The sequence below is a fragment of the Leopardus geoffroyi genome, chromosome A2 (genome assembly GCF_018350155.1).
Source record: "Leopardus geoffroyi isolate Oge1 chromosome A2, O.geoffroyi_Oge1_pat1.0, whole genome shotgun sequence".
NCBI classification, from domain to species: Eukaryota; Metazoa; Chordata; class Mammalia; order Carnivora; family Felidae; genus Leopardus; species Leopardus geoffroyi.
The window spans coordinates 118,812,376-118,832,831 of record NC_059331.1 but is presented as its reverse complement, the minus strand read 5'-3'; the positions used below and the strand labels follow the sequence as shown (position 1 = coordinate 118,832,831).

At 39.5% G+C, this 20,456-nt stretch overlaps 1 protein-coding gene across 3 annotated transcripts in view; it reads left to right on the top strand.

Annotated features, from left to right (window-relative positions):
* The window catches only part of SKAP2 (src kinase associated phosphoprotein 2), a 185,152-nt gene extending 165,858 nt beyond the window's left edge, over positions 1-19,294 (top strand). For 2 of the 3 annotated variants that reach the window (XM_045495150.1, XM_045495151.1), the window contains exons 11-13: positions 2,613-2,725; positions 16,391-16,492; positions 16,856-19,294. In XM_045495150.1, coding sequence (XP_045351106.1) covers positions 2,613-2,725; positions 16,391-16,483 — 206 coding nt within the window. In that variant the 3' untranslated portion in view covers positions 16,484-16,492; positions 16,856-19,294. Of the gene's footprint in view, positions 1-2,612; positions 2,726-16,390; positions 16,493-16,852 lie in introns of all 3 variants that reach the window. The other variant, XM_045495149.1, reaches the window with a different exon arrangement.
* Positions 19,295-20,456: the final 1,162 nt, after the last annotated feature.

Sequence of the window (20,456 nt, the reverse complement as noted above, 5' to 3'; positions counted from 1 at the left end):
CATCTTTTTCCCAGTATTGCCAAGTAGCTAGCTCTGTTGCCTCTTTACAGCAGTGAGATTTAATGAAATGCTCATGATGCACATCTAGGGAGAAATGCATCTTGCACACGGTGGGGGTCTCCCTTCCCCTCATGTGCTCCTGTAACTCCCATTAGTGTTAATGGGAGTTTCACCAAGCGCATCGAGGGGAAGAGAGACCCCAAAGTGATAAGGATTATGTGTTAGAAATCACCATATACTTTTCTTTGCCTTCTTTCTTCCCCCACCTCTTGAAAATCTATTGAATGAAAAACCGTCATGAGAATATCTGAAAAAGGAGGAGCCGGCAGCAGGCTGGGCAGCTGGGGACGCGCTGGGACGCTCGAGCTCAGCCAAAACTTCCCTCGTTTTAGCCCAAGTTTTGTTTCTTTAACCTTTTTGGATCAAGCCTCAGGCTGAGCAACATTGGGAACACACAGGAGCCTGGGCCGGGGAAGCCTGCTATTTACATCCTTTTACCTCCTGGCCGGCGACTGTGGGGGAGGGCCTTGCATGTGAAATGATGTCATCCTCTCTTTGCTCTAATTCCTTGACTTTTAAACTGACACTGACGGACTGCTTGGGGCGCAACATTTGACCCATTTAGCAGTTGATTTAATCGGACTAGAATGTCTCAACTTCCAAATCTCTATTTGTCTAAATAAGTGGTTTTTAAAGGAAATCAGTCACTTTATTATTAAGTAATTCTTTCTAAAAGAAAAAATTGACAATGTTTGGAGTGATCTGTCCAGCCGGAGTGCCCTCTAGTGTCCATTCATGGAATTTACTTAATAAATTGCTTTGTGGGGGGAAATGTAATGAAGGGTAGCCACGAGCATTGTTAGTTGTGGTTGGATCCCCGGGCTTGTATACATGCCTGCTGGTATCGGTGACGAGTGCTCAAATGCTGGAGTGGAGAGGTCAGTACGGAGTCTGTCTCTCTCTGTTCCCCTCCCTTCCTCCCTCCTTCCTTTCACGCCTCCTCCCGTTTTCTCTCCCTCTCTTCCCCCTCCCACCCCCCACCCCCCACCCCCGGGAATTTTTAGAAAACAGGAGAAAAGACTTGAGTAGGATTTTGTAAGGTGGCATATTCTAGCCACTGTTTATTTTCTTCAAGCTTAATGGAGAAGTGTCATCTTCCTAAATTGTCACACTCCACGCCCCTCAGATTTTCTCTTTGGCTCGAGAAAAACGTTTCGGATATTAGAAGTTTGGAGACTTCTAACAAACTTAGCACTTTGTGTAAATCACAAACCACGCGATATAAGACGAATACCCAGAAGACCCGCTCACGTGAGGGGTTGTGTTGGAATTGCCAAGAAGCCTGCTGTTTGAGAGCCATATAACAAAACTAGGATGACAGGCCTGACGCAGCATGCGTCCCCACAGCTATCCCCTCAGAATTCAGAGCTGACATTCCAATGATGGAAGTTGTCAACACGTATACGTTCTGCCTGGTTAGTGAATACACGGACATCTTATTGATATCACTTGCATTCTTTTTGCGTTAACTCATCAAAACTCAATTATCATGAAATTAAAAACAGGAAACAGTTCTCAGTGTAACAAAAGCATCCAGTGTATTTAACTCTGTGCTGTGTTTCAAGAGACCCACATTGTATAAGTGACAAAGCATTTATTACCCGGTTTATTGTGGTATTACAGAGCGGAGAGCGCTAAATAATCAATCAGTTAATGGTCTGTATGGCAGTTTGAGCACATCACATCCATTGTGCTTATGCCGTTAGAAGGATGAGCTGGTAACTGCAGTGTATGTTGCATGTTTATTCAGAGCGTAATGTCCTAAACTAGGGCTGACAGAAATCTTGAAAAATGCAGCTTCAGCTTTGGCAATTTCAAAGTTGCTAAAATATGTTAGAAATAACTTTTGTGAGAGGCTTTCGGTACAAAAGTCCCCAAAGATAAGAGCCGGAATTACCCTCTGTGTTATTTCCACTTTACCCTCTTCCTCTAACCAGCTGTAGATTTTAGAATTTTTTTTAAAACAATCGTTGCCGAGTTTGAGTTATTTCTATGCCCTACTGACTCCTTTATTATTCTTTCTTATTGTTTATGAAGTGTCCCAAAATTTTCTCTCCCTCCCTCCCTCCCTTTCTCTCTCTCTCTCTTTTTTTATTCTTTCGGAATTTTTGGAAATTCTGTAAGGCGGTTGTTTCGCAGGGTGTTTATCAAAACATGTCGCGGATACTTGCTCATCATGTGGTGTGGCTGATTCACCTTCAAAACATGTTGCGAGTGGGTTTAGGTCCACTGTAAAAAATAAATGGGAAGGAACTTTTAGGTGCTGGCTTGATGAGAGCACATGGCAATCACAGGCTTTGGATAAAACAAGAAAGGGGGAGAGAGAAAAGAGACGTTCAAAATGAGATCTTTTTTTAAAGAAGGTCTCATAATGATATAATTAGAAGAAGTGGGATTTGTACGTAAGGGTAATCAAATGTTCTTTGAATCAGGACGGAATTTTTTTAGATTGTTTTGGTGGCGAGAGGCCCTTTAGTCTCTATTGGTTCACGTTTAAGCAAGGACCCGTTACATGAAAGCTCTAACTCATGTTTTCTCTCTCTTCTTCCTAGGAGATAAAAGCACCGATTATGCTAATTTTTACCAGGGTTTGTGGGACTGCACAGGAGCTCTTTCTGATGAGTTGTCATTTAAACGTGGTGATGTGATTTACATTCTTAGCAAGGTAAGGAGACACCCCAGCTGACAACCGTAAAGGGTGAATACAAAGCTAGATTCTTCTGCATCTGGGTTTACAACACTGGGGAAAAATGCCAATTGGAATTCCTCTAGGTCCTTGTTAACAATTGGGAGTTCACAATAATTAATTATTTTGTCAAGTGAAATATAATCAAATTTTAAACACAATCAGATAACAGGATTCAACTTAGCAGTGTGTTTACCTATCACTTCAGCCTTTGGCTCACATCCATACCCTGCCTTCTCCAGAAACAATATACTTATGTGAAAGTTAACATTGTGAGGTATTAGGTTATTTATTATGTTTTTCTTTCCTCTTCCTTTTTATTCTTCTGTGTGCTTATTCTGATTTTGTCTGCCATTCACTACTGGAAACACTGTTTATAGTAGGAGTTTTTCATCTTTATGTAAATACATTGGTGTTCCGACAATTTAAAAGCGATGTTTTTTCTATTCAGATAGGTTTAGGTAATTTTTAACAATTTAACATAGTTCTATTTGTAAACGTAATGACAGAGTCTGTTGCTATGAACTCACCTCTCTCTCTCTCTCTCTGTCTATACACACACACACACACACACACACACACACGTATATATAAAATCTCTCTTTCTCTCTCTGTTTCTCTCTCTGCCTCTTAAGATACTGGATGACTCAAAATCTTTCTGTCCTTAGATCTAAAAGTCATGTTTCTTATAGTGGTGACGTGTGTGAGCTGCCTTAATTTTCATATTTAACTTTCCCTGCTGTAATATAGGGATTAAAAAACTTGCTCAGTCTACTTTATGAAGCTATTCTAGAAACAAATGATGTATGAAAACTAGTTAAATGTAAGTAGGGAGATGTTCTATAAATCATAAGTCTAGAAGTTTAATGTGGTTTCTTGATTAGAGAAATATTTTGTACTTTCCCGAAAGATAATATGGCTTGCTAGATACAGAAGAGATTTGGAAATAAGGTCGTTTATTGAACGTAACAAAAGATGGCTGGTGGATAAAATCATAACCTAGGAAATCATAGAACATTTGAATGAGGAATCTGCCTGATGATCATCCACTTATTCTTGGTTTTACAGATAAGGGAACTTGGGTCGAGAAGGGGCCAGAACCAGGACTTAACCAGGCGCCTTGACTCCCAGACCAAGGCTGTCTACTTTTCTCTCGTGCATCTTCCTTCCTTCTTTCCTCCCTCGTGTGTAATTTGAAACTGTCGTAAAGCATCCACAATGTGCGAGGGCCTGTGTGCTAAGCACCAGGAATCCAAAAGGAATACTACAGAAGCACTTGTAGGTCATTGGGGGAAAATATTTAACAAGTAAATATAAGCAGCCATGATCGTTGCTAGTTGAGGTGCCCAAAGCTAAGACTTCTCATCTTTCTTCGTCCTCTGTCCCTTAGTATGTTTGTTTTTTGTTTTTTAAAGAAATACAGGTTTAGTTCTTAGAAGCTATAGATAACCAACTCTTGGATGAAGCATTACAAGATTATTGAGCATTTCATTGTTCTGAATTAAGATAACACTTTTTTTTTTTTTGAGTTAATTACTTAACATAGAAACCGAAGTGATTCATTTCAGTTCAAGAAAGTCTCTTGGAATTATTCCCCAAACATACTTAGCTCGCAGTTTCTTTCGCCAGCTGAGCTGCAGTTGCGTATAAAATAAAAGGTTGATTGGCTTCTACTTGGAATTCCAAATTATAGGGATAAACGGCATGGAGTCATTATATTATTATGGTAAAATGCGAAACTTCTAAAAGCCATGTGGGTCTGCCCTTAAAGCCTTCTTTATGACTCATGCTGTCTTTGTGGCTGAAAACCTCAGAGTAGCGACCTCCGGGGCAGGCTGTCAAACGAGTAGCATTCCCATTGCCTCTGAAAATTACTTTCTGTTATTATGAAAGTAAAGGTAGCGTCATAGGTATATGTCACACTTCTGGGATCCCAGGGAAGGCACTTTCTGTTCTCCCAAACCTGTTTTGTGGAGATTGTAATTTTATGTGTGAAGCCTGGTCATAGAGCTAAGGTTAGCGGTGGTCCGCCTCAAAGGAAGAAGAGTATACCGCCATCTAAAATTTCTAAATGCTATTATTTGGGCATGTGCCTACCAAAAATAATTCCTCTCTCAGCCCTTCACAAGGCATGAAGTTCCATGGGCAGCATGATTTCACGAGAGGCCTCCTAGAGCTCATTTTGGTTTTGGAAAGAGGCTAGACATTGTTCGCCAGCGCATTATCGCTATTGGCGGAATGATTTAATGCCAGTATTTATCCCACTGCGGAGCTGGTAGAATCAACCAGGTAAATCTTGGTGAGGGTGAAAAGAAAGGACGCTCAGCTCTCCCTGGATGGAATTTGGACAAATTTGGGGCCGTTAGTGGACATCTTGGCTATTGGTTTTCAAATTGCTTTGGGAGTCAGTATATGTTTGTGAAGACTTGCACTTAGCGATTTGGGGGGAACAGTTTCAGAGAGGAATCTTTGGAGACTCTAATAATTTTTTATTGGCTTGGTCTTCCAGTTTTTACCAAAACTTTGGCCAAAATAGACCATAAAGCAATATCATAAATTCATTTTCATGGGAATGACAGCAATTTGAATGCTTAAGACTACTGTAAATTCAGGGGTGCCTGGGTGGCTCAGTCGGTTGAGCATCTGACTTCGGCTCAGGTCATGATCTCACAGTTCGTGAGTTTGAGCCCCACGTCGGTCTCTGTGCTGACAGCTCGGAGCCTGGAGCCTGCTTCGGATTCCGTGTCTCCCTCTCTCTCTGCCTCTCTCCCACTTGTGCTCTGTTTCTCTCTCTCTCTCTCTCTCTCTCAAAAATAAGTAAAATGTAGGAAAAAAAATAAAAAAAAAAAGACTGCTGTAAATTCAGAACTCAGGCTCTTAGAAGAGAGTGAAAAGTTGCTCAAATGACTTGTTTCTAGATTAAAGTAGAATGGTAGATCTATATATTGTTATATATATATGATGAAGAATTCCTCAGAAGGACTTGTTTCTAGATCCAGGTGGAGAGAGAGATTTTTTTTTAAAGTACACTTAGCATAGAAATCACCAGCATTGTTGTAGGTCTAGAAATGTGTTTCATGTTTCTCAGAGTTATATTAGGTTTTGTGGCTATAGAATGAAATTTTACCATTTTAATTTATTTTTTACACCATCTAGTGGCTCAGAATGAGTGGTGCAGGTAATTGCAGCTAATGTGCACAATCAAAATGATGTCATAAATTCAGCTTGAGATCTAGCTGTGGATTATTACTTTCCTATGTCATGTCAATAAAGTATTAGCATTAATCATAAAATTTTTAATCATTCAGAATTGAATGTAAACATTGCATACATACCTTTTTTAAGGAGTCTTAATGCAATATTTGTAGAGGCATAAAAAAATGTGTACCTTGTGAAGAAATTAATGCCACAATTTTTCTAATAAATAATGCCATTTGCAAGATTTGAAAGAAATACGCCTTGCTTTTCAAAATTAACTGATCTGTATTTCGCAATATTTAATTGTCACTGATCTGACTTACCTTCCAGAAGGTTGTCAGTTCTGAAAATACTCTTTAAAAAAAAAAAAAAGGAAACACAAGACAGTTTAAGAAAAGATGCATTCTTAAATACAATTTGGATAAATCAAGGACTAAAAATGGTGTGCATTGTAATGAAGAGTGTGTTTTAATTTTGTAAATGTAATGACAGAAACAGACTGAACTCGTGTGACCATTGGGCTGTCTTCGTTAAAATTCACTGTAGGAATATAGTTTCGTTTTAAAATTCAGTCTTCTTTCTCTGTTTTTGCAAGGAAGCCTTGACAGGGTGTCAGCTGTGCTCAGTCAGCCTGGGGGTGATTTATGTATTTCAGGCGTCTTTTTTGAGAGTTATACGAGTCTTAGACTTAAATTTTTTTCTCTAGTGAAAATCAAGTGTTGCGATAAAGAAGGGTAAGCAGATCACCTGGCCTGCCCCCACCCCCTTCCCTTTTTAACATTTTTCAATTAGCAGCTGTCATGCATGTGACCCCTGGCTGAGTTCGCCTCTCTTTCAAAGTGTCTAGCATTTTCTAAGTTTTAACCTTTGAAGCTCACTAATACTAAATTTAAGTACTGCTTACCTAAAAAGGAGAGCCAGTGACTTTTTGCTTATAGTTCTTTCCACGTAGGGTCACTGCTGTTGTTTGTGTATTAGGAGAAAACCCTGTTACGTACATCAGTAGTTCAGCAGAGATTTAGAAATCTTTTTATTCTCCCCTAAAAACAATGGGGCACATTTACAGGGACAGATGAAAATGGGGTTTGTAATTTTATTGACCGCTACGTTGCTAATGAATTAATTCTAAAACTCACGGCCCAATTTCTGATTCATCTGATGGGGGGGAAATCATATTTGAAGTAAAAAAAAAAAAAAAAAAAAAAATCTTTTTAGTTTTTTAAAAAAGGAATCAGGTTGTTTAAAATCATGCCAGATTCCATTACTAGGTTACATGTCACGTTCATTACCACCTTAAACAAGGACATAATATCCTAGTTAATAGTATTTACCTAGAACTATGTTTGCGAGATGTTAGGATTTTAATAGCAGGATCCAGGGTATATGGCTACAGGCGTATTCCCTTGCCCTGCATACCTCTTTGGTTATATGATTCTACTTGCTGTTCTGGATTTACATCGTCTATTAGTTTATCTTTCAATCTGTGCTCATCGGTAAATGGCTAACCACATTCCTATTCTTACTTTTAAAGCAATAAATTATTTTTAGAGACCTAACGACAGCAGAGCTATGCTTCGGCAGGAAAGAAGCAGGCTACTTTGTCTGGTGTTAACAGAAAAACAAGGGAGTGAAGAGTCCTGGGATATTTTATCTAGTCTAGGACACATGTGACTTGAGCATTGCAGCGTCTTAAGAAATTTTGTATTAAGTGAAAAACAGGAAATGTAGGTTGACAGTGTTCCCTAATGTACGGTAAGGACACTTTTTTTTTTATTTTTTTAGTATATATTGGTCGGAGGCTCGAGCATTGTCTCCCATTATATCTGTGAGTTTTTTTCAGCGATTGGTGAATTGTGACTGTCACTGACCGTTTGCTTCTCATTGTGAAAACGTAAAGATTCCATGACCAGGATTTTTCTGGCTTTCAAACCTGCCGGAAAAAGGAAGTAACACGAAAGGCCTCCCGAGCTCTGCTGGCAGAGTTACTTTTCAGGTGTCTTCACTTTCCCTCCGTGACCATCTGCCCCCGCGTGCCACAAATAGCATAACCAACTGCTGAAGAATAACTAGGACATCTCAATATAGGACATAACGTTGTTGATGCTCAGCTAGTTCCCAAAATGTGGTTATGTCTTCCAGCCTTTGGGGAAGGAGGAGGAGTAGCTGTATTGTGACCGTGTCTCTTTGGGTCTGGTGGCATTTAGTTTCCGTGCTGTCGATACGGGAGTGTTGTGGGTACACAGTGAGGCCAGGTAGACCTGCTCTGCTCACACCCGCCCCTCCCTCAGGAGACAGTCTGGTTCCACTCATGGGACTCCTCTCGTTATCTCGGTGGGGACAACACGTTCAAGTCCTTCCCTGTGTTCTCTGACCTCAAATGGAAGGAGCGTTTCAGGAAAATGTTGACAGATGAAAGCGGGGAGGTGATTCTGGAAAGTAGGTTGGGAGGCTCAGAATACGCTGGAGGGGTCAAGGAAAAACCGGCAGGCAGCGTCCGAGATGCAGGGTGGGCCGAAGTGGCAGGGGCTGCTATGGGCTGCAAGGCCTGTGCGGTTTAGTCCTGCGCGGAATAAGCCAGGGTCTGTCAGAAGCAAAACAAAACGACTTGAAAGACAGCACCTTGTTGATAATTTTTTTTTTTTTAATTTTTTTTCAACGTTTATTTATTTTTGGGACAGAGAGAGACAGAGCATGAACGGGGGAGGGGCAGAGAGAGAGGGAGACACAGAATCGGAAACAGGCTCCAGGCTCTGAGCCATCAGCCCAGAGCCCGACGCGGGGCTCGAACTCACGGACCGCGAGATCGTGACCTGGCTGAAGTCGGACGCTTAACCGACTGCGCCACCCAGGCGCCCCGATAATTTTTTTTTTTAATCCTAAATTGAAAGGTCCATGATCTCTTAGGTGCTTCTTCTCTCCCACCCCAAAAACTCAGGAACCCCCTTAACATATATATAGCAGCATCCACTCCTCTGAGATGTTCCCCCCCTCATCCCTTTACAGGCCACATTCCCTTTGGAAGAGCAGGGTAGAGAACCGCTCATAATCAGATTGCCTTGGAGTGCACTCCAGCACACTTTTTTCGTTGCTCTGGCATTTTCCTGTACCCATTAGTGGGAAGGGAGAGGGAGGGAACAGCAACAACAAAAAGAATTTGTTGCGTACCCACAAGGACCCGTTCTAGGCACCCGGTATGCTTTCGCTCATCTGATCATAAGATAACCCTACGGTGTTACGGTGTGTTAATTTTCCAGAGTCGGAAAGTGATGCCCAGCAAGGTTGTTATGTGAATCACCCAAGGACACCAACTAGAAAGTACCTTCTTCTGGAATCAGTTCAGGTCTGACCCTGGAGTTTTCTCTTTTTACACTGCTACATCTAAGTGGGGACTAGGAGTTTCCATTTCTCTCTCTCTCCACCCTGAACTCGTTGAGCCAGACACGGTGTCTTAAGTATTTTTATATCCCTGATACCTAATAGTATGGCAGATATACGTTTATTTGTGTTTGTGAAAATACAGGTAAAAATAGGAAATAATCCTGACCTTCTTAAAACAATTTAGAATGATAGAATCATAGAGTTAAGGAAACCTTAGTGCTAGTGCTTTGCTTTATAGGTGAGGAAATCTCAAGGCTCAGTGTAATTGGGGGAAAATAAATAAAAGACCCAAGGAAGAAATGACTACCCCTGCGGAGACCTTAAAAGACTGGAGTTTGGGCACTTGAACTAACAACACAGCCTGGAGCTTCTCAGCAGCCAGACTACAAAAGGGAGAGACAAGGAGCTAATAACCCCTTTTAATTAAAAAGGAGGGATCTTGGCTTTTCTCAGATCTGGCTACTTAAAAAAAAAAAAAAAAAAAAAATCTCCACTAGAATTTCTAGAATCTTCACTGATTAGCTGACCTTAACAACTTTATATGACAAGTACGACAGTGACAGATAATACCCTCAACAAAAAATTTTAGAGTAAATATGACAACACACTTCATAAAGGCAGTTCTGTGAGGGTCCAGATGTGTCACCATTAGACTTCTTGATTTATGTTAAGTACATAACTGGATTATTGTGGAGTCTCCGAGAGTGCCATAAATATAAACCCAAAAAATCATCCCTAAAAAACTTGGGGATGGCCCAGGGTTCCATACCTAATTAGTAAAAGAGCTAGGGGGTGAGACTCTGGAAATTCTGGGAAGATCGTCACAAGAATAATCAGGACGTAAAACCCAGATTTTCCTTTACACCTGCCACACTGTTTCTGCCTTTACAGGGTTCTGTCTTAACCTCTTCCATACATACAATACATTCAACTCAATTTGTTTCTTCATAGAACTGGAATTACCTGGTCCCAGTTCAGCAGGGGGACAGATCTCTTTCTTTCTACAGGTGGAATCTAAACTCTTTAGATAAGGTCTCCTGTACAGCTCATTGGAAAACGTGGTGGACAGCAGCCAGCCACAAGTAGGAACGACATACTTCAGACTGAGAAGCTGAATGCACTTCAGAACAAAAGTTTGTTTAGTCATTACTAAAATTCTTCAAGTATATCTAACATACACGAAGGAAGAGATAGACCTATTGGAAATCACACTTCTTAGGAAGATGTCTAGGATTGTCGACTGGTGCATCATCCAAAATGAGTGTGGCATCATCCAGTCCGTATTTATTGAACATCTTTTATACATTGTGGGGCAGACAGATCAAGTAAGATATTGCCGTGATCTCAGTGAGTCTGTACTTTATTTTAGTTGAAGGAACAGACCTAAAGTACATAAAATGAGGAATAAATGCTCAGCTTGGAATGAGAGACGTAAGCGTGGATTAAACAAACTGGAGAAAAAGTCACGACAGCTAGGTAACTTGAGCTGGGTGTTGGTTGCTGATTAGGATTTGGGCGAGGAGGGGGAGACGTTCCCTGGGGAGGAGAGCACCGCGTGCAGAAGCAGGAATGGGTGGAAGGTTGGACTGTGTGGACCGGAGCAGTGAGAGACTGTTGCCAGCAGGGCAGGAGGGAGCAGAGCTGAAGAGTTTGCAGTTACCACACCCGGGAGCTGGTGTGAGTTCCCCGGGCAGTTCTTGAAACTGACCAAGGCAGTTTCTGGGAAGAACAGAGAGGCAGGGTTGATGCAGTAACCCAGGGTGAGGTGATGAAGGTCTGAACCAGAGTGGCGACAGTTGGAATAGAGACAGGTGGGTAAGCTGGAGAACACTTAACAGAGTCTTGTACGGGTTGGTGAAATACACTGGGGACCAAGGCCACTTTCTACCGAATATGATTTGACCTTTTCTTTGCCTACCAGTATCTTTGACTCATCAGTCTGAAGAGCAGTTTTTCCTGTGTGGTATTGTGAATGTGGACTGTGTAGACACTTGAATTAAATGAGTCTTGACTCTGGAATATAAACTAAAATTTGTTGTAAGAATTGAATTCCTACTATCAGCTCCTTTGCTTGTCCTGTATCTCTCCTGCTTTAAAAATGGAGTGCACTTGGGGCGCCTGGGTGGCGCAGTCGGTTAAGCGTCCGACTTCAGCCAGGCCACGATCTCGCGGTCCGTGAGTTCGAGCCCCGCGTCGGGCTCTGGGCTGATGGCTCGGAGCCTGGAGCCTGTTTCCGATTCTGTGTCTCCCTCTCTCTCTGCCCCTCCCCCGTTCATGCTCTGTGTCTCTCTGTCCCAAAAATAAATAAACGTTGAAAAAAAAAAATTAAAAAAAAAATGGAGTGCACAGTGCAGGGAGGAAAAAAAAAATAGGAATTCTTCAAATTAGCGTAATTCAAAGTCACACCTGCATAGTGAATTATAAAGTAATGAGGTTGATTTCCACAAGCCACTAAGAGACTTGGTGTCTTAAAGCAGGTTCACGGAGGGTGGTGTTCAGGCATCACGGAGGACCTTAGAGAGTGTTAGTGTCAGTTTCCTCATTTATCAGCTTAGGAGATGAAGATTCAAGGAGTTCCTGCATAGATAGTAATAGTGAAACACTGAGGTTGTCAGGTTCCTGTCGTGCACTTTAAGGGATGAAATGATGGATGTAGGAGAAATGAAGGGATTCTTACAAAGTTTCTAACTGGAGATAGTAAAAAAGGAAAATATCCAACAGGTACCCTTGAAGAAAGTAATTCTGAATTTTGCATGGGTATCTGGTTTTCATCCTACTACAATGTTTATGAAAAATCGCGACTATCGCAGTGAACAGTTGGAAAACAGCGGTGAAGCCCACGGGCTCTGAAACCCGATGCATTTTACATTTGTGAATAAAATTAACTTCATTTCTGCAAAAGGCTAGTATGTTTCGAAGCACAGATGTATGTTTGGGAGACAGGACTCACACACAGTCTTTCACCCATTGCATTCAAACAGGTTGGTAACTAGTGTCTGGAAGGGGGAGTGTATCACAGAATCTTATTAGTGTCTCAAGTTTCTGTTAAGGTGACATTCTTTCACCTCATGGTTTGCAGAAAGCGGATGAACATACTTGAGAAATGAGAATCACGGTGCTGAGAAGGGTTTAAGTGAACGCTGGGGCCTTATTTAAGTATTTAAGTGTAAGATAATCAACAGGCAGAGCGAAGATTTAGCGAAGTGAGTAAACATGGGCATATGGCGGCTGTCATGTCAGGTACAGTCGGTTTCACATGATCAAAACGAGCCCTCTCCCCCTGCTTATTACATAATCGCTTTCGTTTGTTGCTTAACAACTATTAGTCGAAGCCGAACATTTTACTACAAAACAAAACAAATAAAAAACTATTTCAACGGCGTGAAAATGGAAAACAGGGGTGAGAGCGCAACTGGGCAGTGCCGCTTTACGATGATTTTCCCGGGTTATTGGGCAAGTTTGGCTTTTTTTCTTCCTCGCCTGCCACATTGCATTTTGCCTGGAAGCCATCCATTTTTCGGATACTGAATTTCTTGAGTACTATTTTTATACAGTAAGCATCGCCACACCTCTGGATCTTGATAGCATTAGTACGGGAGGAGAAAGAAGCTTTGTGTTAGTAATTACCTAACATTGTCAGAAGCTGACTGCAGGCCTCTTTCTAGTGATAACAGAATAACCGCATAATGTAGCTTTATAGCACATGATTAATAGAAAATAATTACACGTCCTACAAAGGGATGCAATATTTCTTATAAATTGACTGGAATGGTTTCCTGTAGATTAAAGGACTCTTCATTATTTTATCAGTCCTCCTGAAGCACAGCCACTTGCCTATGTTAGCATTTCAGTTGATGTTAAGAGCCGAGTAGGGTGAGGGATACCAGATGGCAGGCCTTCTCGTACCTGAGATCTCGTGTGCCATAAAGATGGCATGATGTTTCCTAACCTTTCAGAGATTTAGATGGCAGCCTGGAGTGGTTTTTTTGTCTCTTTCTATTTCGTTGTTTAATAACAAGATAAGGTTCGAGGGTTGTTGATCTTTTTTTTTTTTTTTTTAAACGACCCACCCGCGACTTTTAGAACAATACTATAATTAGCACGTGGACGGTAAGACAACATTGTCTGGATTGCATTCTTTCCACTGTAAGTCATACATCATTTGTAATCACATTTATTTGGGAGCGGCAAACAGGGGAGGCAGAGAGGCAGATCTGTTTCTTCAGAAGGAAAGCTCGTAGGATACTGAATCTTGAGGCTCAAGTTTAGAATACCGTACTCCAAAGCATCTTCTTTCCAATTTATAGGCTGCAAATGGTTTAATTGGGATTCATGTTGCTCAAGAGGCTCATACAGAGGATGGTAATGATAAAAGTAAAAGCTTCTGTGTTTGCAGTCTTGTCGACATACTCTAATGGCCACAGTGTAAATCCATAAATTTGCCTCCTAGATTTTTACCTCACTGTATTTTATCTTGCCTCTTAATTCCACACAGGAGTGTTCTGTGGCATCCTTTACAAATGTAAAGTAATGAACGTTCTGGTTTTTATTTTTACCCTTTTCTGATTTAAACCTGTGATAGTTTAGAAAACTTTTATGAGCAAATTTCACATGCTTTTGAATTGTTTTAAATTAAGTGAAGCATTTAAGATAATTTGAGTCTGGAACTTTATTTTTTCCTAGAATGTTACTTGCAAGGGATTTGTTTGCAGCTGCTTAAGCCCCTCCCCCCTGTTTTCGAGGGTACTTTCTATTTAATGAATCTGACCAGTGACCATCAGGCAGAATTCTCTCAAGGGTGAAGTGTGTCATTGGTCCTTTGGTGAAATGATTCATTGGAAATCCATTTTCTTAACTTTGGATGTGAGTGAGCTTTTTGAGAATGATGATATGCCCTCAGTTGAGAGTACAGATTATAACCAAAGTGGAATATTATAAAATGACATGAGCATTCTTGTTTGTATTTGAATTTAAACCTGGAAGCCCAGATTGAGTACTAGTCTCTGAAAGCCGATTTGGGTCTTAATATGCCCTCTCATTGAATATGTTCTCTGTCTGCCTGTTGGGGGCGCTGGTTCCCTTGCTCTTTACTAATATTCAATTTTTTTTTTTTTTTTTTTTTAAAGTCTTACATTGACATTGGGTAAGAGCTTTCATACTCAGACCTACCCTGTTAACCATCCACTTTGAAATCTTACAGTGTAGGCCTTTTGCCTCTGGAAGGTTAAATACATTTGTTTTGTTAAGCATTAGGCTCTAATTGTATTCATTGCCTTAAAAATTGAAAAGGGCAGTTTTATTAGGTTCCTATTAAGATATAATGGTTGCTAATCATAGCTTTCAGTAAGTTGGTGTTTTCTTCTGATAAATATATCCCATGTAGATTATAGTCATTATCACTAAGTTCGGGCCTCAGACTATTTTCATTGCTTTTAGATAGTTTTATCCACTAAATTCACACTATCGTTGAACTTTTAAACTTAAAACCTTGAGCCCTCCGTCTTCATTAACCAGCGCTGTGCCCTCTTGAGAATAAGTACAGGGTTAGCCTTACCCCCCCCATCTCATATTTTCCTTCCACCTTTTTCTTCCAATAAACCTAATTCTTGTACAACCCACTGTTTAAAAAGCACATAGAGGTTTTAATCCTGTGTTCTATCGATAGACCACATTATCAATACACACATGCTAATGTTTTTACATTTGTATTGAAGAATTGTATGATTTTCCTTTCAGCCGGTCAATAGCATACTAATCAATACAAATGTGAAGTCTGTGCTAGTCTGAATATTCCCTCCCCACCTGTAACTCAATATGCATATGCACATTTATCTAGGACTCAGATGTTGGAAAATCATAGCCTATTGAATTACTTTGGGGATTGATTTTAAAAATTTATCTTCCATGAAAAATTAAATTTGGGTCCTACAATGCTTTTGCCGAGTATTGCTTTTGGAAGATATTATTCTTGAAACTTGTAATTCATTTTACTTTGTTTGTATCTCACTAAACATAAATAAATTTGAGATAAAAATACATTAGTCAACCTGGCAGACATATGAGACCAGTTACAGAGTGTTCGTAATGCTTAAAGCAGTGTTGTATCTGTCAGTGGAGGCAAAGGGGAGAAACGCAGGTAGAGGTTTATCTCACGTTGCAAAGTAAACGCAGAAGTGACTCATCAATCACTCTTTTTTTACAGCTAGATGAATATTTTGTCTTTATAACTTGAGATCCTTTATTTCTTATTGATCTTCTACTGTAAGGGTGACTCTAACACCACCTTTAAATTCCTGCCACCCATCCTTTATCTAATGAAGTTTATGATTAGTTGAAAGCAATAATAAATGCCTTAGGGAAGCTTTTTAAAAGGAGCCTTTGAAAATTATTTTGTAAAACAAATATTTGCGGATATTATTAGTGTTTTCTTATTCTTTCATTTGTCTGTTTAAAATGTCTATACACACGTATTAGATTTTTCTTAAGAGGAGGCGTAGCTGTACGTTCTAAATAATCTTTAGTCATATGAGTTTAGAAGGAATTAGTTTATTGTGAAAAAGTAATTCTTTCCTTGCTAGATGATAAGCTTCTTGAAGGCAAAGATAGTATCCTAAGGATCTTGGCTGTAACCCTGTAGCATCTAGAGCTGGTGTTTGCGTAGAAAAGTTGTCTCCCAGGCCACGAGTGTGCTTGCCTGTGCGTGCATGCGTCTGTGTGTGTGTCTGTGTGTGTATGGGGGGGGGGGGGGAGGGGGAGGGAGAAGGGAAATGGGCCCAGGGAACTGACTTCCTCATGTAGTTTCATTTGCTAAGTTCTTATCCCAAGTGACTGTTTCTGTGTTCTGTATGGAGTCATAAACAGGCTTTGTCTTATACGTTAATTTAAATCTTTGCCTAACGGCATTTTTAAGTGTCCAGAAACAAACAAAAAAAAGATTAAAATGTTTCAATTTGCAGCTCAAGCTCTTGTAACTTTATAAAAAGAAATAACATTTCTAAGAAGTTGCATATAAACGACATTGTACTTATACCAGTCTAAAGGTTAATATTGCATATTGTTTTCAATTAGGAATACAATAGATATGGCTGGTGGGTAGGAGAAATGAAGGGAGCCATTGGCTTGGTGCCGAAAGCCTACATAATGGAGATGTATGATATTTGAGAGTCCTGGGTAAGTACATTTTAATCCAATATTCTGTAATAGCTCATATGTTCTCTTGGTCTCTGCATTATGAGTCTTTGCCTTTTAAAAAGTCTTTGTAGTTTTCTGATAGCACCAAGATCATGCCTCCCCCATCATCATCATCATCATCTTTTTTTTTTTTTTTTAAATCTGGTTTAATTTTTAAATAACTTCATAGAATTTACTTTGGAAATAGATTTATTTAGAGAAAGTCCCTTTGCTAACAACTGGATGTTTTCCCAAACCTTCTCCTCTTTAGTAAAGTATCACTTTTTACGGCCTTTCTGAGGAGCTGAATTGACAAAATGTTCATTTTTCCTTGGCTAAAAATGTAATTTTTTTTCTAAGCAGGAAAAATCAACATTTCAACTGAAGAAAAAAATTAAGCTGCAACTTTCCCTTTCTGCCTGCAGAAAAGGAAGATTCTTCTGCTAGTCAGTAAATGCTTTGGATTTAGAATCATCTTGAAAGCCTGCGTGGCAGCTCATAACCTTTTTGTGTTTTATTGAACGTTTGTCTTGAACTGTTATTTTATGCATTCATTATAATATTCCTCTGATGTGAAATTAAATAAAGAATATTAATGTAAATTAGATGCAGGCAGGAAACTTGTACCTGTTGCTATTCTGCTAAGAAATAAATGTAGTTTTTAGTTACTCATTTGATTTGTGTGAAGAATTCAGCATAATTTGCTATGTACTGCACAGTCCCTGCTACTTTCATTATGAGTGGTAATTCCTCTTTGTGTTGGATGTCAATTATATTTTAGAGTGTAATACGTAATTTCATAGAAATTTGAATTGAGTATATCATGCCAACTTCTGGTAGATGCTATCTAAAGAATGTGGCTTTGTTAACCATCTTAGTACTTATCTTTCACACAGTAGTAACATATTTTCATGAAAGAAAGAATCTTACTGATTGGCAAGTTTCCTTCGTGTTAAATATAGCCACAAGAAAGAAAAGATGACAGGCTTCCCGATGGCAGTGCACGGACACCTGTGACACCTGCAGACCAGAACCACGGTCCATGCCGAGCCCTTTCTCAATAACACACATCCTGATTAGATGACGGACTTGCCAACGTTTTCCACCACCGTTCTGTATTTAAATGGAATAAAATAAAAAATTCATAAGAAAGCCCATTCTGTGTAATACAATGGCCTAAAGAGTCTCCGTATGTAGTTTCAAAGTAAGGAGACCTAACGGAGCACTGCCTTATCCTGCCCGATCACTGCTGTGCTGTTAAAGTCCCAGCACAGAACGGTAGAACCCCAGATCTGAGTCTCTCTGAGTCTCACACTTCTCAGAGCAGTGAAAAGAAAAGGAAGGGCTCAGAGAGGAGAGCATAGAAATCATGGTGGGAACCCGTACCAACAGGCGAGTGGAAAGGTAGGGTTAGCCGACACTGGAGGTCTATGTTGTGCGGCCGGAGCAAGATTTGTGGAACGATTACATTACCTTTCCGTGTGTATTTGAAATCAAGGGTATTATTTTAAATGCCAACAAGGTAGCAGTGTGGCCTTGATACATATCAAAATGTCCTGCCGATTGGATAATTATTTGATGTGGATAGACTCATGTAATTTTGAATCATTGATTGGGGGGTAGCACCTTTGTTGAACTTTTCAGATGTTTGTTTTATAAAGGTAAAGATGCTAACCACGAATGAGTTGAAACCCCCCTTTATTTATATAAAACTATTTATAAGCAATATTTCAGAGCTTAAATTTAACGTTATCTTCTCAATACTGTGATCATCAGATTTCAAATGTGATGAAGTATATATTTTAGTTTTAGGGATTGTGGGTCAAGTCTAGTTTACATAAATTAGACATTGTCAAGTTAAAGCTTTCGGAAATGAATTTGTGCACTCATTAATCTGTTCCTAATAGAGATCCGTTGGGGCAGGTTGAAATCATCTCAGCATAGATGAGACAACTGGAGACAAATTTAGTGGTCTGCTTTTCAAGGCCTGAGAGATGAAAAGCAAAAGCAGTCGTGGGTTTCCCCTGAAAATGTAATTTTGGTAATGGATACAGGTTTCATGCTTCTGGTTGAAGGGAAGATTTTCCTGCTCGGCCAGTAGGTGGCAGCAGCTTTTCATCACATACCAAAGCACTGGGCAGCCCCTCCCCCACTCGGGCACAAACTGAAGCTGAATGTAAAGCATGTAAAAGAGTTTTGCCTCCTTTTACAGTTAATCCAGGAGAGGGAGTCCTTTGCCAACTGATGACCAACAATTCCAAGCTAGATAGTCTCTGTGAATGGTGGCAATACAGAAATAAAGTGTTAACTTCTGTCCAGAGCTGCTCTGGCCTTTGTTCTTGTTTAACTTGAATATAGGTGGGAGATAGGAAGGGAAACGAAAGATTTAAAATTAGAGTGATAAGAAAAATAATCATTACTTTCAATGCATGACTCCTTTGTATTCATTTGGCAAAATCATTTGTATACTACCAGGGAGAAAGTTTTCTTTACACCCTTGACAATATATCACACTCTCTTCAAGATCATAATAATATCATTAATGTGAATTTAAACAACATGGCTTGTTAGAAAATATGCTAATTGCTATGTTCTCATTATGTTTGCTTAGCTTTTATTTGTTTTTCTATGAACAGTTAGAGAGCTAATTTTTTTCAAAGGTGATTGTAAGTCATATTTTATATAGCATTTTGCTTGATTATTTGCTCTGTACTGAATTTGTACTCTATTGCCATTAGATCTTACAATAATGTTCCACTCTGCAAATTTTTAAGGTTCAAATAAAGTTTAATTGTTTGCAAACTGTTATGATGCTAATAATTCAACAGCCTGCTGTGTTACTAATGAAATTACTTTGTTATGATTAATTTGGAAAATAGTGTGTTGATTGTAGTAATTAAGCACAACAAGGTGAAGTAAATGATTCTAATGCCATCTGGCCTCCAAACTGAATGAAGAAATGAAATAGAGCTGTCATCTGAATTTATTCAAAGAAGTAAGGATAATACAAATGACTTTCATTGCTATAGGATTTACACTTAACCACAGCTCACTCCATTCTGTTTTTGCCACTTTGTTGCATGTGACCCTTTCTCTTATGAAAAACGTTGCTTAGCCTCGTAATTGTTCTGAATACTTTATATTATTTTTCAGTTGACTATTTTTACCTTGTGTTCATTTAATTACAGATAATTACGTAAAGTATCGTAGGACCATAGAAAATTACTTTTCAGCCATCTGTAAGTGAAATCTATGCATGTGGGAGGTGGGTTGCTATCAGTGTGGAGATAGGATGAAGAGTGGAGATTTCATTCAGTTGTTCCTAAAATGTTTCCAGTTAAGATTCCCCCATAGTTCGAATGATTTCTAATTTCCTGTAATTTCTCCTGCCTAAACTATTGCTGTTCACGTCGTAGAGGCTGGTACCTTCCAGGGTCATGATTAAATGCAGAACCCAGAACTGAGTTCTATAGTAGAGATCCAGAATTGCAGTTCAGCCACCATAGGGAAACTGACCTTAGCATACGTGTGGTCTAAAAGTTTGAACTTCACCAGTGAGACCGAGCAAAGTGTTGCAAAAATTTCTAACTCAAGAAAGAGTACCTCTAAATTTTGGATAAATCGGTTGTTTGGATTTCAGTTGAATAGAATTATAGACACGATCTGTATAGAAATCACTTTTACGTCTCTTGAGTTCGAGAGAGTCGAGAGTATTGAAAAGCTACAGGGTAAAGAAGGAGGTGTTAGAGATTAAAACATGGTCAAGCCATAGAAAACTTGACTCAGAGGTCAAAGGAATATAATTAGTATCCACAACATAAAAACATTTGTTTAAAATGGCTTAGTTTGTGACTCAAATCCCGAGTATTCCAAAATACAGAGAAACAAATAAATAGTGTATTATTAAAGTATCTTTCTACCAACTTAACCTACACTCAAATCCGTAATTTAAACAGTTTATTCT